The sequence below is a fragment of the Otolemur garnettii genome, unplaced genomic scaffold (genome assembly GCF_000181295.1).
Source record: "Otolemur garnettii isolate 467f Iridium unplaced genomic scaffold, OtoGar3 scaffold00073, whole genome shotgun sequence".
NCBI lineage: Eukaryota > Metazoa > Chordata > Mammalia > Primates > Galagidae > Otolemur > Otolemur garnettii.
Window position 1 is genome coordinate 1945486 of NW_003852468.1, and position 16444 is coordinate 1961929.

At 44.1% G+C, this 16444-nt stretch overlaps 1 protein-coding gene and 1 non-coding gene across 2 annotated transcripts in view; both read left to right on the forward strand.

Annotated features, from left to right (window-relative positions):
* REG4 (regenerating family member 4) overlaps positions 1-10193 on the forward strand; it is a 14880-nt gene extending 4687 nt beyond the window's left edge. The window contains 5 exon segments of the mRNA XM_003793806.1: positions 897-988; positions 2824-2829; positions 4797-4934; positions 6761-6866; positions 10126-10193. Of these exon segments, the coding sequence (XP_003793854.1) occupies positions 897-988; positions 2824-2829; positions 4797-4934; positions 6761-6866; positions 10126-10193 (410 nt within the window).
* A 3726-nt stretch (positions 10194-13919) lies between these two features.
* Positions 13920-14025, forward strand: LOC111726629. The gene has a single exon (XR_002774364.1). It is a non-coding gene; the product is annotated as a U6 spliceosomal RNA (small nuclear RNA).
* The last annotated feature ends 2419 nt before the right edge of the window (positions 14026-16444 follow it).

Sequence of the window (16444 nt, forward strand, 5' to 3'; positions counted from 1 at the left end):
CCTCCCCCCCATCTCCCCTCTTCAGAAACCTTCCCCTCCTCCCCCAGCCATCTCCCCTCTTCAGAAACCATCACATGACATGGCCCACGCAGCAACTGGCCAGCAGTCAGAGTGTGGCCTCTCTGGGTCACAGCTCCTTTGTTTCTAGGCCGTGCTTCTTTCCTGTTTCTTTCTGCTGTGGTTGTCTGACTGACAAAGCGCTTGCTTTTCTGTGTGTGCCTGTACTTTCTTGTCTCCATTTTTCTGCCCAGCCCATGCCCTTTGCCCAAAATGTATGTGTCTTCTCTCCTTGAGGCAGACACACAGCCTACCCAGTCTCAAGCCCCAGCCCCGTGCCATCTAACCACGTCCCCCATGCCAAAATCTCTCCCTCACAGTGGTGCCTGCCACTTCCTGCCATTGCCCCTCAAAGTCATGCTGCCTTAAGTGACTGTTGTTTGACCTTCAGTATAAGATTCTGCTGGTTGCTGGGCGCACCTGTTCCCATCACGCATTCTGGAACTGGAGAAGTCACCACAGGACAGGGTTAGGGGACCCAGTGGACCCATCATGAGACAGACTGACCTAAAACTCCACCAATCACCTGACTTCCGTGACCCACTCTGACTGGTGGACCCAGTGACATTTTGGGTCTCCTACAATCAGTGGCAATTCAGATCCAGTGTCTAGGAATCCCAGAAAAGTCTGATTGTTTCCTTTCCCCCAGTGCACAGCCCCACTGGTAAAAGGCCGTAGGTCCCTTTGAGGGAGGCTGGGAGGAGGTACATGGACAGTGTACATTTTCAGCAGATTAGAAGGGACTACTCCATTCAGGGGGTTCTGGGCCTCTAAACGGTGGAGCCTGGGAATGGATCTTTCCCTATCATGACTTGTAATAGCTTTTTGTTTGTCTGCAGATATCATCATGAGACCCAGGCGTGCCAATGGATGGTTTTACCACAGGTCCAATAACTATGGAAACTTCCGGAAGCTGAGGAACTGGCCTCTGGTAAGAACTTGGTTTCCTGCTGGTCTGGCTTCTCTAGAGTGAAGGACCAGCCTGAGCTTTCACTTGGTCCAGGAGCAAAGGTCTTTCCCCAGAATTCAGGAAAAGCTGCCTCTTTGGAGAAGTGGAGAGGAGGGGAAGGTTGTGTGTTCACCTCTCACCATGTTCCAGCTAGTGAGCATGGGTGAAGCGGGTGGTGTGTGCCCAGTCCCCAGAGAGCTATAGGGCACAGAGGAAGGATGAGAATGGCCCCTGCCCTCCACATGCTCACTGTCGTTAGAGAAGACAGAAACACATAGATCAAGGGAGGATGAGAAGATGAGCAGAAAGAATGACCAAGTTTCTGTACAAGACATGTCAGAAAGAGAGGGGTGTGTAGCCAGGCCTGGAGCAGGCGCCGTGGAGACACCGACACCAGGAGGGAACTGTCCCAGAGCCTGGAAGGAAGGTCCGCAGCTCCACACAGCGCACAGCTATAGCGATTTTACTTCCCTGAGGCGTAGTCTACGACAGTGATCTCCAGCTGGTGTTCTGTGGCACACTGGGGTGCTCTGAAAAAAAAATTTTTTTTTGCAGTTTTTGGCCAGGGCTGGGTTTGAACCTACCACCTTCTGCATATGGGGCCGGCACCCTACTCCTATGAGCCACAGGCACTGCCACCAGCTCTGAAAATTTTAAAGATTACTTATTCAATTATTTTCAAAAGAAGTTCAAAGCACAAAAAGCATATATATATATATTTTTTTTTACTCTTTTTTTGATCAATGTAATTTAAGTGTGCTGTGGAAGTTTATAGGTTCAGGTGTGCCGTGAGATAAGACACTGGTCTATGAGATGACCAAACAGGCAGCGCTGGGAAGTGCCCTCAGCAGAGTCGGTGCAGTGGTGTCTCTGAAGAGGGAAACAGCACAAGTGTGTAACTGAAGGCACCGATGGGGAGCCCTGTGAGCACCCAGGGGAATCTGGGCCCAGCGGGCTGCAGAATCCGTGTCTATAACCGATAGTGAAAAAGAAAAAACAGAAAGCAGAGATGGAGCCACCACCACCTGACAGCTGCAAAATACAAAACGCGAATGCAGAATGAAAAGGGCTCTGTGGCCTTTGAAAGTCCACGGTCAGGTAAGGCTTGTGACATTTAAACAGACAATGTCAAGGTGGTTGTGATCAGAAATGACTACAGCCAGAGTGGCCCGCAGAACTGCAGAAGTCATCACAGGACAGGGTTAGGGGACGAAGTGAAGTCTGAGCTGAGTCTTGAACAGCTGTGTGAGAAGGGGATAGAGAGACAGAGAGACTCCCCTGTGGGAGGAAAGAGAGCTCACGCAGACCACGGGCCTGCTGCTCAGTCCCCAGTGATAACCTGATGAAACCTGGAGAGACGTTTGTGCTGCCCATCTCCAGAGACGCCAGTGCCGGTTCTGTGTCATCTGTGGAATCTGAGGACACTGACCTGAGTGTAAAGCTCACTGCAGCCTGCTGCGCATGGCTGTGCCTCCCTTTACCTGTCCCCAGGCCGTAACATGGGATGACGCTTTTTATCTCATGGGTGGCAGGGGATTCATTAGAACAACATGCACAGAGCCCATGACACAAGGCAGAGGCTCAATTCAGGTTCTTAAAGAAAGAACAGCCCCCGAGATTGACTCTGGCCTTAGCAGGGTTACCAATGCCAAGACCAGTTAGCTGAGAAAGCGCCTAAGGGGCCTGGAATCGGCCCCAGCCGCCTCTGGCTGGCCCATTCCTCACCAGCGCTGCCAGCCAACCGCAGCTCCCCAGACACCTCGCGCTGGAGGAGGGAATGGTGAGATGCACATGTGATCTGGTCACAGCTGGAAGAGGCAGAAGTCTCCCAGCTGGGTGAATGAGGACCAGTAATCAATCACTTCAAGACGCCACACCTGCTTCCCCTTCTGTGACGGGACTCATCTGTGGCTGGTACACAGTTGGTGCTCAAAAAGGGCTGAGTGGTGATCTGGCATGCCTGCCTTACCTATTTGAGAATCAAGTAGAATTACAGGTAGAAGACCATTTTGGTGTGGTAGCATGGTTTGCAAGTGTGAGGACAAAATTGTTATTAAACAGCAGTTACATCTAATCTCAGGTAAAATAGCAAAAGGAATACTGGGAGCAGGCAAGGCCTGAGCAGCCACGGCCCACACTGTGCTTTTATTAAGTTAATTCAGCTTCTTGTCATGAGGACAGAAACTATAACACAACCGAAGGAAAAGTAAAAGGTAAAATGTGTACACACACACGTACACATAAATGTTTGCCTTGTTCAATTGAACAATAGGTTTCTGGTTGTAGAACAAGAATTAATCATGGTATGTGTTCCACATAATCCTTAAAACTGTGGATGATTACCATTTATTAATCTATGAGAAAAATGCAGATTTCACTCCTTGGATATGAAAGAAGTCAGCACCCTGGCTGAGGAAGAGAGAAGAATTTGGGATCAGTGTAAAGAACAGATCTGGATTTAGAGCTGAACTTGTTAGAAGTTGCAGCTGGGCAGATAGTTACATATCGGCATCTAGTGCAACTTAACCCACGGGAAGAAACCCCAGTTCAACCAGAGCTGATGGTGTGGCTACTGCCGGAAAGGGGGCGAACAGGTGCCTTCATCTTCAATTGGCAAGTGAATTCCCGGGATCCAGGAATCCAAAACCATCATATCAAGGAGCCTCTTTCCTTCTCTCACCTCAGATTTTTAGGCAATTCCTCCTATACTAATTTGGTAGCAATTATTTTTTTGGTAAAAATAAGTTATAGACCACCATTTCCAATATACAGTGTGTTGTTCCTGAGTGACAGGAATAACGTAAATAATAACGTAAAATAAAAGAGACAGAGGCTTGGGAATTAGGCAGGTGTGGGCTCTGTTCCCTGTCTCCTCACCCTTTCCTCATGCTCCATCTTCCCATCTGTCAAGTAAAAATGGGCCCTACTTCCTAAGACTGTTGTTAGGATTAGATGTGACAGCATTTGTGAGGTGCCCAGGTGTTCCGGGAGGAGCCCCTCATTATCTGTTCTCTGGTGCACCTGTGTTCTCATTCTAACACCCCCGAATCAGGCATGTGCTACCAGCAACAGTCTGTCATGGACCCCCTGGTAGTGATTTTTTTTCTTTATTTCTTTTTTTTTTTAATTTTTTATTAGATCATAATTGTGTATATTAATTCTATCATAGGATACAGTGTGTTGCTTCCATATGCAGTTTGGGAAACTCTCATCCAACTGGCTAACATAGCCATCATGTCTTTCTCATAATTGTTGTGTTAAGACATTTATATTCAACCTTTACACAAATTCACATGTACCCTAATAGGATAAATTATAGGCATGATCCCCATTTTCTTTATTTCTTAATAGGATGGAAAATAAGAGCACGTTTTACGATCAGTGGTCTCTTAGATTTGTTGAAATGCAGTATTTTATAATACAATACAGTTAGTGCTTATAAAAACTCCCAAATATCAGTCATTATTTTTTCCATTTTACAGATGAGGAAACTGAGCCTCAGAGAGGTGAAGTGACTTGTCAAAGTCATATACACTAACAAGGGGCAAGGCCAGGACCCCAGACACCTCCTCTGACCCTAAATCTCCTGCCCTGGCTTTGAGCTTCCTCTTTGTCTGAGAACTGAGGCTGTGGCAGTTGTTTCTCCCGAGTCTTCCTGGGGGCTGGATCACAATGTCCGGAGGAGGCCAGGCTGTGCATGTCCTTCCCACTTGGCACACTAAGGTTCTGTGGAGAAGGCTGTACTTTTAAGCCTCAAGGCATCATTAATGGGGCCTTCCCTTGCATGTAGCTGGAGTGTCAGTCCTATGAAAATGGATCCTACCTGGCATCTGTCCTGAATTTAAAGGGAGTGAGCATCATAGCAGAGTGCTTAAGTGGCTATTAAAGAAACCAGCCTGTAGGGATTGGCTTGTGTGACCCACAGAAGGTAACCTCAGAATCCCCACAAATGCCATCTGGGAAAGCAAGATGGATAGCCCCTTTCTGGGAAACGGGCTCCTGGCCTGCTAACAAGGGTGCAGATGATGGGTCGTCCCTCATGAGCTTCAACTGATAGGAGACCAAGGTCTCAAGGTCGAGGACCCAGGTCTTGCTCTCAGTGGAGGATAGGATTAAAATGGAACTATTTTATAAACCTTCTGTCTAATTAAGGTCCTCCTGAATCTTAGAACACAAAATTACCAGCATCGCAGAGCCTTCAAAGAAAAAAGTTTGTATAAATATACATTTTTTGTGTGTGTGTGTGTGTGCTTGTACACACAGAAGAACTTCTGTAAGTTGACCGCCCAAGGGACTGTAACAAACTGGTGGTCAACAGTTGACCATATGGAGGTGGTCAACAAAAGGAACGTCCACTGAGTGCATGTCCAGTCTATGAAAACTAGGTCAATTTAAGGAGGTGGTCAGTGTAGGGAGATGGTCAACTCTGGAGGGTCTACTGTATATCTCTATATACACACAGATCTGTTATGAGACTGAGATTAATTAAATTCTCCTTTGACTTGAGTTACAGTTGAAAACATTCAGGTAACATTTTTCTTGGATGTTGTTATCCTTTTTATGTTACCCTTGGTTTTTTTCGCTAGACTCTCACTGTTCTTTCACCAATACCTTAGCATAAGGAATGGCATGTGGGATCTCCGTAAGGAGTGGCTGAGTGCTGAGGTCTAGATGTGGGGTTTAGGGTTGACTGATTCTTTGCTGGGCTTCTAGAACCCTCCCCCCTGCTTTCTCTTTCTTGACAAAACTCCTAAAGATAGCACACTCCCCTTCATGAATGACAGTTTATCCTTCAGTATTCATCTAATAGTTGTGTTTTTTCTCTTCTTGAACACTGTTATAGAAAACTAGCAATCACCTGTCATAGTTCTTACAAATATTTTATGCAATTCTGTACCTTTCAATGGTGTTTATTTGACTTTCAGAAATCTTATATTTTTCTATTTTCGTGTTTCTATGAATCAGAACTCTGTCATTCAGAGATAGGGTGATTATTTACATCTACTTCTGCAAGATTTTTTTTTGTAGTTTAATCTTTTATATTTATGATGGAAGAAAATAAGTGACAAACATTCTAAAATTTGTGCCATGTTTCTAGTAATCAAAGAAATGCAAACAAAACAACAATAGAATTTGACTTTTCAGATCATCAACTTTTGCTTTGTCTTAATGAGTGATATTTTTAAGGATATGGAGAAATGGTCCTTGTGCCCATTGGTGAGGGTCTGAGTCCCTACAATGGAACTATTTTTGGAAAGCACTTTGGCAATGAGTATCAATAACCTCAAAATATACTCTTTGATCCATTAATTCTACTTCTGGGATTCTATCCCAAGGAAATAATTTTTAAAACAGCTTTATGAACAAAGTTGTTCACAGTGGCATTCTTTATAATAATGATAACATACCTATCAATCACTAGAAGACTATTAAGGTAAATTACAGTACCTCCTTACCATTAAAAAATGTTCAGAAAGCAAGAAACAAAATTGAGTATATATTTTAAAGATTGTATTTTTAGTGCATCAAAATGTAATGATACATGAAAGTGTTTATGCCAAAAGTGAATATGCCAATGTTTTCCTCTGAGTGGTTGAATGGAGTGACTTTTCTGTTTTTCCTTCCTTTGCATTTCTGTACTTTCCTAATTTTTACAATGAAAACTAAGTTTTAAAGGGGACTAGGGAGACCACACTGGCTGTGAGCACGGGGGGGTGTCAACCTGCGCACTTCTTCCACCTCCGGTCGTTGCAGAGGCAGCCGTGGCAGTGGATCAACAGAGCCGCCTATCTGGACAGAGCCTGGGCGGGCAAGCTGGACTGTGGGGGCAAGCACCGTACAGAGCTGAGCTCCAGCAACAGTAAGTTCTAGCACGTCACCCCCACCACCTCCCAGTTTGCAGTAGGAGCAAAAATGGATGTGGGGCCTTCCCTTCCCAACCTCCCCACTTCACACGGGGCAACTCTTTTCTCCCCCAGGACGATAGCCTTGCTGCAGACATTAGTTACCAACCTTCAGTCCTTTGTGACCACTTCACAATCTTTGCCATAGAGGTCCAGTTATTTACTCAATATTTTCTTTAAATGCACACATTTTTTTCTTAAATATATTTATTTTAAGATCACATTGTAGACCAGGAGAGGGACATTCATCGCCATTTTGGGAAACACACACTATAGGAAGCAAATACACGTAGTGAAATCAAGTGGATTCCTCTTAACTTCTTTAAAATTGGGGTTCCCCAGGAGCCCTGGAGAACTGGTCTTTGCCTGGATTCTTCCCTCATGTTAGTTTCCCTGATTCTTCTTCCCAGGATGAGTGGCCAGAGCGCCCTCTGCAGTGCACACCGCTGCGTGAGCCTTTTCCTTCCCTTGCCTGCCTTCATTTGCTGCTCTCCACACTAAGTTTGGAACTAATGACACCTTGCGCTGGATGATTCTCTGTTGTGAGGGTCTGTCTTGTACCCTGTAGGAGACTTAGCGCCATCCCCTGTCTCCGCTCAGTAGATGCCACAGCCTTCCTGGGTGGTGACAGCTGAACATGTCTGCAGATACTGCCAAATGTTCCCTGTGGGGGGGCAAATTCACCCCCTGTCAAGAACCATAGCTAATAAGGAATATGGAAGATTTCAGACGTAAAACAAAAATGCAGAATTTTAAAATTGAAAAAGATACTTGATGTTGAAGGTCATGTATTTGAGAACATCTGTGAGGGTATAACAGGCCATCCTGGTGCCCTGGTAACAAGGCCCTAGTAGCTACAAAGTGGGCCTGGGACAGGGCCCAGCCCGAGGACCTGGATACTGGGGCTGCTCCCACAGGACGTGGAGTGGTGTTTACTGTTGTCTGAGGAATAAAGCTAATGAGAACAAACCAGAGAGCAAGAAAACTTTCTGACAGCAAGTGGTGAAGGGTGGATGGGAGGACACAGACTCCAGGGAAGATCTACAGAGATTAAAAGCCAGGGGAGGGATTTTCACAGCCCAGCAGAGACCACAGTTGTTGCTGTTTAAGGCATCAGTTCCAATAGAAGGAACACAATAAACTGGTCAGTAGAAGCTCCCAATGTGGATGTCTACCCAAATTAAGGAAAAATCGGAACAGTTAGTATTGTTCAAACACAGAGTGGGCTACCCCAGAGAGTAGTGAGAAACCCATCACTAGAGTTAACCAAGAAAAAGGTGGACATTGTAATTTTTAAATGCAGTTGAAGCACTGAAATGTTAGAAGAGAGGCTTGATGGTGCAGCAGAATCAGATGAGGAACAGCTCAAAAATAAAAGTTCCAGAGATTCTCTTTTCAGATCTACACTGTCAGAATCTCCGCAGCTGGACGCCAGAATGGCTTTTGGGAAACAGTAGACCAGTTGCCTCCCCAAGTCCCCCGGTCCCTAGGACTCTGAGATTCCTAGTGGAAGGTTCTCGAGCAAAGTCTTTTTCCTGTTAGCCCATGACCACATCAGCCAAGGGTGCCGTGTTATATGCACAAGAAGCAGAAGCCTGACGCTGACTCCCGACCTTGTGTCTTTGGGTTCCTTTCCTTTCCTGCGGTTACTTGACCCAGCTCTTTGTAATCAGAACACAGACTCCTAAGACAAAAGAACACAGGGAATGAAGCAAGGATTCAAGAACAACTGGTGGAAGATAGAATTTAAATGCACATCTCCCTCATCAATGTCCCATCAATGTCATTTTATTCTCGTATAATAGATTTTGCCCCCAGATTTAATTTCTAACTTTTTATTTAAATCAAAATAATATTAATGTCCCAATACATAGCCACACATGCATTCTCCTTCTGTCTGAGACGGGGACTTTTTTTTGTCTATATTTAGAACTAACTGCAGGGCACTTTCTTTTTTTTTTTTGGAGACACAGCCTTACTTTGTCCCCCTTGGTAGAGTGCTGTGATGTCACAGCTCACAGCAACCTCCAACTCCTGGGCTTAGGCAATTCTCTTGCCTCAGACTCCGAGTAGCTGGGACTATAGGTGCCCACCACAACCTGGCTATTTTTTTTGTTGCAGTCTGGCTGGGGCTGGGTTTGAACCTGCCACCCTCGGTATATGGGGCCAGTGCCCTACCCACTGAGCCACAGGCGCCACCATGCAGCACCCTTCTGTGTCCTGCCCTCACCCTTGCTGACCCCCCTTGTAACTGTTTTGTGTCTCTGGAAATCTGCAACTGACAGAATTTTCTAAATTACCTACTGGTTCACTTTGAGACATTTCATAATGATAACTGGAGTTTGTCAGTTAAAAATAATTCACATTCAGCAGAGTTTGTGCTGCATTCTGAATGCCCAGGGTAGAATTTTGGCTCCTCCACTTAACTGCGCTGTATTTTCCTATGGGCAGATTCCTTATCTCCTACAAGGGTTACGTAATGGTACTGATCATCTTAACATGTGTGAAGTGCTTATCACCTGAGGAACTAGTTCATGTGGTTGTTGAAGTTAGCAAGTCTGAAATCCACAGCTCAGGCCAGCAGGCTGAATTTTCCCTGTGAGCTCATGTTTCAGTCTTTTTTTTTTTTTTTTTGAGACAGAGTCTCAGTATGTCATCCTGGTTAGAGTGCTGTAGTGTCACAGCTCACAGCAACCTCAAACTCTTAAGCTCAAGCAATCCTCTTGCCTCAGTCTCCTGAGTAGCTGGGACTACAAGCACCCACCACCACATCCAGCTAGTTTTTCTATTTTTAGTAGAGATGGGGGTCTTGCTCTGGCTGAGGCTAGTCTTGAACTCCTGAGCTCAAGCAATACACCCATCTTGGCTTCCCAAAATGTTAGGATTACAGGTGTGAGCCAGTGATGTTGCAGTCTTGAGCAAAGGCAATTTGGAGGCAGAATTCCTTCCTTCTGGGCCTTTAACTGATCAGATGAGGCCCACACATGCAATGGAGGGCAATATGCTTTCCTCGAAGCCCACTGATGCAAACGCTAACCTCCTCTAAAAATACCTTCAACATTTATGCTGGTGTTTGACCAAACAACTCGCACCACTGTCTAGGCGATTTGACAAATAAAAACATGACCTTAGCCATAACTCCAAACAAAACACCGAGGTAACGCTGGTCAGCTCAGCTCCGCACCAGAATGTAAATGTCTGTCAATTCCCTTACAGACTTTTTAACCTGGAATGACCGCGAATGCAGCCGGCGCCAGCACTTCCTGTGGAGACATAGGCCATAGAGTGTGGATCAGGACAGGCACCTTCTTGCACGATCCCCTTGCTTTCCCTCCTCCGCCACACTGGCTGAGTTTGACCATTATCTCAGAGAGGAAACCAAGCAGCTGAGAGCCACAGGCCTCGATTGCACTGACTGTTTTTAGGCTCAGAGACAGAGATGTTAGCTTTGGTACAACAGTGGCTTCTAGCTCTGATGTTCACCCCACAATCCCTGTCTGCAGTGCTCTCCCGTCCTGGTCCCCTCTCTCCAGCTGTCTTGAGCAGACTAGGAGAGTGAGACACCCCCCAACCCAGGAAAGCTCAGACAGTGCCTGAGGACGAGAGGAAGAGGAGCCTCCTCCCCCATTAGCTTCCGCTCTCTTCTACCCTTCACAGCCCAGAGCTTCCCCTCAGCCACCTGCTTGTTTTTCCTTTGGCCGAGGGAACATCTGCCAGTAGAGCCCCCACTAGGCTGATGTGGACCATAAATTCTCTTAATAAACAGCTGGATACATAGGAGCTCACTGTGTTCCAGTCAATAGTGGCAAAAGGGGAGAAATGAGACTCAGAAATACACCCAAGTGTTTCTTTGTTCCCTTCCTCCCGTCTCTGCCTCCCTCTCCCCAGCAGTGGTCCTGCTTTGAGCAGAGGAGGGACACAGGTGACAGCGTCCCTCAGCTGCCACCCTCTGAGCAGGAATGAGTGAGCTGGTGTTATCTACTTCTGAGTGTTTCTCAGCTTACAAGAAGAGGTGACAGTCACAGCGGGGGCAGTGGGGTCAAACTGATGGGACCTGGGCGCAGGTTTTCCTGGCCCCCACACACCCCACCACCTGTGTGGCCTCGTGCAATTCTCTTTTCCCTGTGAGGCTGGGGCTTCCTTGTGAGTGGGTGCACCAGTTATGGGAAGGTAATTTTGCCTCCAAAGACGTAGGACCACGTGGGCCATGAATTTGCACATAAGAAGAAACAACATGACCTTGATGATTCTGGAAAGCCTGGCTTTGGCGTGACCACATTCACCTTCCTCAGAGGCCAGGCCCCCAGCAAGGGGGAGGCACAGGGGCAGCCTGTAGTTCAGGCAGTGTGGACGGCCACTCGCTTCATCCACATTGCACTGCCAGCTGGTAAACACGGAGAACGCCCACCTGGGACCTGAGCAGGCTGTGAGCAGCTCCTGGGTGCTGGCTGGAAGAAGGGGCAAGGAAGAAAGGGGCCGTGGGAGGGGTGGACCCTGGCCCTCTCCATCCCCTCCTCGCGCTCTCTTGTCTTTTGTCTTCCTTTGCTGCTCTCAAACATTCAAAAGGCTCGTGAACCCCAAAGATAAATCTCTTACTAATGAGCTTTCAGACAAGGCGACAGGAAAATGGTCATTCTTTCAAAGCACATAGTTAGCCTCCGCAAACTAGCAGCTGCCAGCTCCTGAGGGAGCTCTGGGCAAGTTACTCTTAGGAAAACAGAGCAAAGTCTCAGATTCCATGAGAGAGATGATAGGTAAATTGGGAATACCAGACTGATGGGGCCACGCAGAACCCTGTTGGAATAAGTGCCAGATCCTGCAGTATTATCCTGGGAACTAAAAGAAGGAAAAGAAAACATGGATGAGAAAATCGCAGAAAGGGGAAAGTTCACACCCTTTTTCCATCTATGGCACACGTGAGAGATAAAAGTCACCATGACACACCTTCTTCTCCTAATTCATTTACAGTTTTAAGAGGAAAAATACCTTACGATTGCAAATTAGTGGAGATGAACAAAATAAGAATTGAAAAAGTTACTTAGATAGCAGATCGACCAAAAAAGTAAAATCTAACAGTCATTCCATAAATGTATTTAAAATATATCGTATCATAATTCCAATTGAAAAGCATCACCAACTTAAGACAGTCTTGGTGAGGTTATAATAACAAAGCACCCTCCCTGAGATCACAAGTGCATGTGAGAGCTGCGTAACTCTACCAAGCACAGACAAGCAGCCATTCATCTTATTAGAAGCCTGGGTTAACTCTAGAAGTGTGTAGACTTTCACTTATGCTTATGAAGTTTTAGTAATCCTCAGTCGTCCACTGAGGAGGCATATCATTCAACAAATCTTTACTGAGTACATGCTGTGTACCATGAACTCATTTTAGGGGCTGGGAATCCAACTGTGAAGAGAACAGGTAAAATTCCTTGCCATCCTAGAGCCTGCCTTTCAGCAGGGCTGGGGAGTGGAGGTGAACAAACAATAAACTAAATAGGGATAGAATGTCGTACGGGAGGGTAAGTGCCGTGGTGAAAATATACAGCCAGGAAGGGACCCGGTGGCGGGGGCGGCGCACCTGCTGGGTATGTATGGAAAAGCTCATGTGCTCTCTTTGGGTGACAACTTACAGCCAGTCTTTCTCAAGCTAAAAAGAGAATTTATCGGTTTATGTTACACCACAGTTCAGAAGCAGATTTGAGTTCCAGGTATACATTGACCAATCGCCCAACAGAGTTACCAGATAGAATTTTCTTTCTCTATTTCTTGACCATTTTTTGCTGGGAATTGGCTTCATTGCCAGGCCCTATCTATCTACTTTCAATATGGTTGTAGCAGCTCCAGCCCTCACCTCTACCAGGAAAGTCCATAGCCATCAAACAAAAGCATCCTAACCCAATCTTTCTGACCAAGAATGACCTGACATGACTTACGTGTTCATTCTTCAAACAATCCCTGTGACCGGGAGGAGAGGATGTGATTACCAGCCTAGCTAAGTTATATCACATGTACCTCCTCCAGGAGTTTACTCAGCTACACCTCAGAGATAGGGCCACTGCTGGATATGATGCCTTTGTAGAAATCAAAAAAAGGATGCCCCCTTTTCTTAGGGACACAAAGCCTTCTTTCGACTCATAGGGCCACCACAGGCTGGGTCTTAGCCCCGACTTATGCCCTGATCTGTGAATACTCATGCAGTGCACCAACCGCACAGGCCTATTTCTGTGGCCCTGCTGATACATGTGGGCTGAGAGGGGAGTAAGGTGCTTCTCCAGCTGGGAGGCTGGGAGGCCGAGTGCCATCTTTTGGGAAATCTGTCCTGAGGCTCTACTGGAAGACTTTAAAATCAGGAATGTGAACTGAAACTGGAGGAGCACCTGATGTGAGAAAAAGAGAATCCGAGCCTTGTTTCCAAGATGTCCCCACTTATATGACCCCAGCCACTGCCTAAGGTGGTTTCTTGTAGTGGGAAGAGCAAAGGGCTCAGAGCTAAGCCATCCTAGACCTGTCTGACTCTGTCTCAAACTGGATGCACAACATTGAGCCTGGACTGTCTCAAGCTTTTGTTTTCTTTTCCTGGGGATTTGCAGATTACATTAGTTAAGAGATGTGAAGAGTTTGAAATGGGGCTTAGCATGAGTGCTTAACAAATATTGTTCTCACATTTTAAATCGTTCTGATCTCAAGTACATATCTTTCTTCTAAACCACAATTTATCTATAAAACAGAGCCTCAAGCTAAACTCCAGTGCTTACAGGGTCTAGATAGGTCTGAATAAGTGAAGTGGTCCAGTATCCGGGCAATTAGAACAGGGAAGCAAGCATGCAAATTAATTACTTTCAATTATATGTGAGCTAAACAATGCAGAGCTGTTGATCTTGCCCACGGGGGGAGGGCAGATGATCATCCGGGAATGAACAATTCCTTTTCCTTCAACATTACCTTCTCTGATTTGTATTTGTATTATACAGTTCTTTAAGTCAGAGGGCAGTCTCTAAAGTCGCTGGGTACTCACTTTGCAGCATATATTCTAATGTGGGACAGATACAGAGAAGATAAGCGTGGCTCCTATGCAAGAATGATGGGCAAATTTGTGACGCATTCCATTTTTAAAAATAAAGTCACTGAGAACGTTTGCAAAAGTAATAGTGAGCATAAAGTAAAAGATACGCACAATAATGATGGATGGGATGTGTGCACTGCTTGAGAGTAGTCATCCCAGGCTATGTTGCAATGGAGAGATAGGCCGCATAGACATAGAAACAAGTTAGCAAGTGGAAGCTTATCACCAACCGCAAGGCCCTGCCCTGCAGCCTGAGGGCCCTATGAAGATGGCTGCAGAGGAAGTTTTAAGGACAAAAGGAATCTGCAAGTAGAAGCTTGGATTTGGGAGTATTACCTTCAATTTAAAACATTCTAAGGCTCCAGAATACTGTATGATGTCATAGTAAATACTTAGTAAGTAGTAAGTACTAGAGTGATTGTGTCTGATATAATACTATTATTGCTTCAAAAAATTCTAAGGCTAGAATTAAGACAATAAATAGGTCTAGAATCTCATAACCCGGAAAATGTGTTATAGATGATGCACTGATTGTCATTAAAACATTAAATATTTTTCTACATTACTAACTGAAATATAATCATTATAATACCTGTGAATAGATATTGCAGAAGTAAAAGGGAGATCGGCATAGAGAAAAAATGCAGATAAACATCCCAGTAGGAATTGCTCAAAGAAACAAAGGCAGAAATCAGAAAAAAAAAACTCTTTAAACAAATTACAGATAATATGATAACCATTCCAAGCCCCACTTCCAATGAGAGCTTAAAGAACCAAAAATAAGGGGATCTGGCAGAATTCTAGAAGGCAAGAGGAAGAAAGGAATTAGCATTAAATTGGGAGCTGGAGTAGAAATAATAAAAGGGAAAAAACCATTACTAAGAAAATCAGGTAGCACAGTCAATTGGTCTGAGGAAATCACTCAAAGAAAAGGGAAATACCAGCTGCTGTATATTTAAGTGCTGAGTGAGAAGGTGATAGACACGGAAGACATAAAAGAACAAATGTGTGATTTTTGTTCTTGAAGAAAAGAACGGAACACATAGAACAGAAGATAAAATATTTTAAAAATTCTTCTTAACTAAAGATCAAAATTTGTCCATTGAAAAGGCAACATATGCTCCCCCAAATGTTGATTCAAAATGATAAACACCAAGATATATCCTGTCTTTGTTTCTGAACTCTGCAGGTAGAGACTCCAATGGGTACACAGGTAAAAGTAGAGTCAAATATATGGGATTAAATATCACGTCAGTCTCACACGTCTTGTCAGAAATACTCAGTGTCAAAAGATAGTGAAGTAATATTTACAAACTTTGGAAGAAAAGAAGTATGATCAATCATGTAATACTCAACTGAGCATAAAGGCACTTAATATTCAAGCATGAAAAAATTTTGGAAACCCAGCCCCTATGAACTTATCCTGAAACAAATTATTTGACAATGAAATCCAAATAATCAAAAGAGGAAATGAAATAAAGATCTCAGAAATAGAGAAAAGTGATTAAAAATAGCAATAGTAATATATTAATTAAAATTAAGATTAAAACTATTGGTGACTATTGAATCTAATTAATTATAAAACTAAGGCTAAGTAACTATGAGAATTATGTTAATGTGGAATGGAATGCAAATGTTTTAAACCTTAATAATGCAAGAAACATTAATTAATTTTAACAATGCAAAGGGAGAGGAGATACAGTAAGTTATCAATGTATGAATTTCCTTATTCATTAGTAAAGAGGTAATAGATACTCTATAAAGATGAAATACATATTGCTTATAATAAGAATAGTTGGGGCTCTTAATTTTTTTAAATGCTTATTCAGATATTAATATTTTCTGTTCACAAAGAACATTTATCTGAAAACAGGCATTTCTTTTGTTTCACTATAGGTATATATTTTCTTTTTTTTTTTTTCAAACACTAGCACACCCCATTCCCCTTTTTATTGCTTGTTTTGCTTAGTACTTCTTAAAACAAAAGAATCTCGAATTCAACGTTCAACTGCCAAAGGAAGAATAACAGCAGGGCACATACTTAGGGCTGGAATGAAATGGTAAGCACTAGCTGGCGCAAAACAGTAGACATTGATTTTTATATATATATATTTATATATGTATGTATATATGATCTTAACTCTTCTCAACCAGGACCTTTCAAACAAATTGATAACTCACATCAACATGATTTAGATCGAAATACACACAAGAAAAACAATGTGTTCTTTGGGAATTTAGGAACTCAAGACTATCCAAATTTGAATTCAGGTCTTTAAGTGAGAAGCTTGTACTAAGCAACTATGCTACATTTCTGCTGCAGTGATTTATTTTGAATGATTATACCTAGACTATTCTTGGGTTCCTCGAGCAAAATGTATAGGGCACAAACCGGAAAGCATGCCAGCCAGTTAAGGTTTAATAATGCATGACTTTTATACTCTGAGAGCATGTATTAGGAAAAAAAAA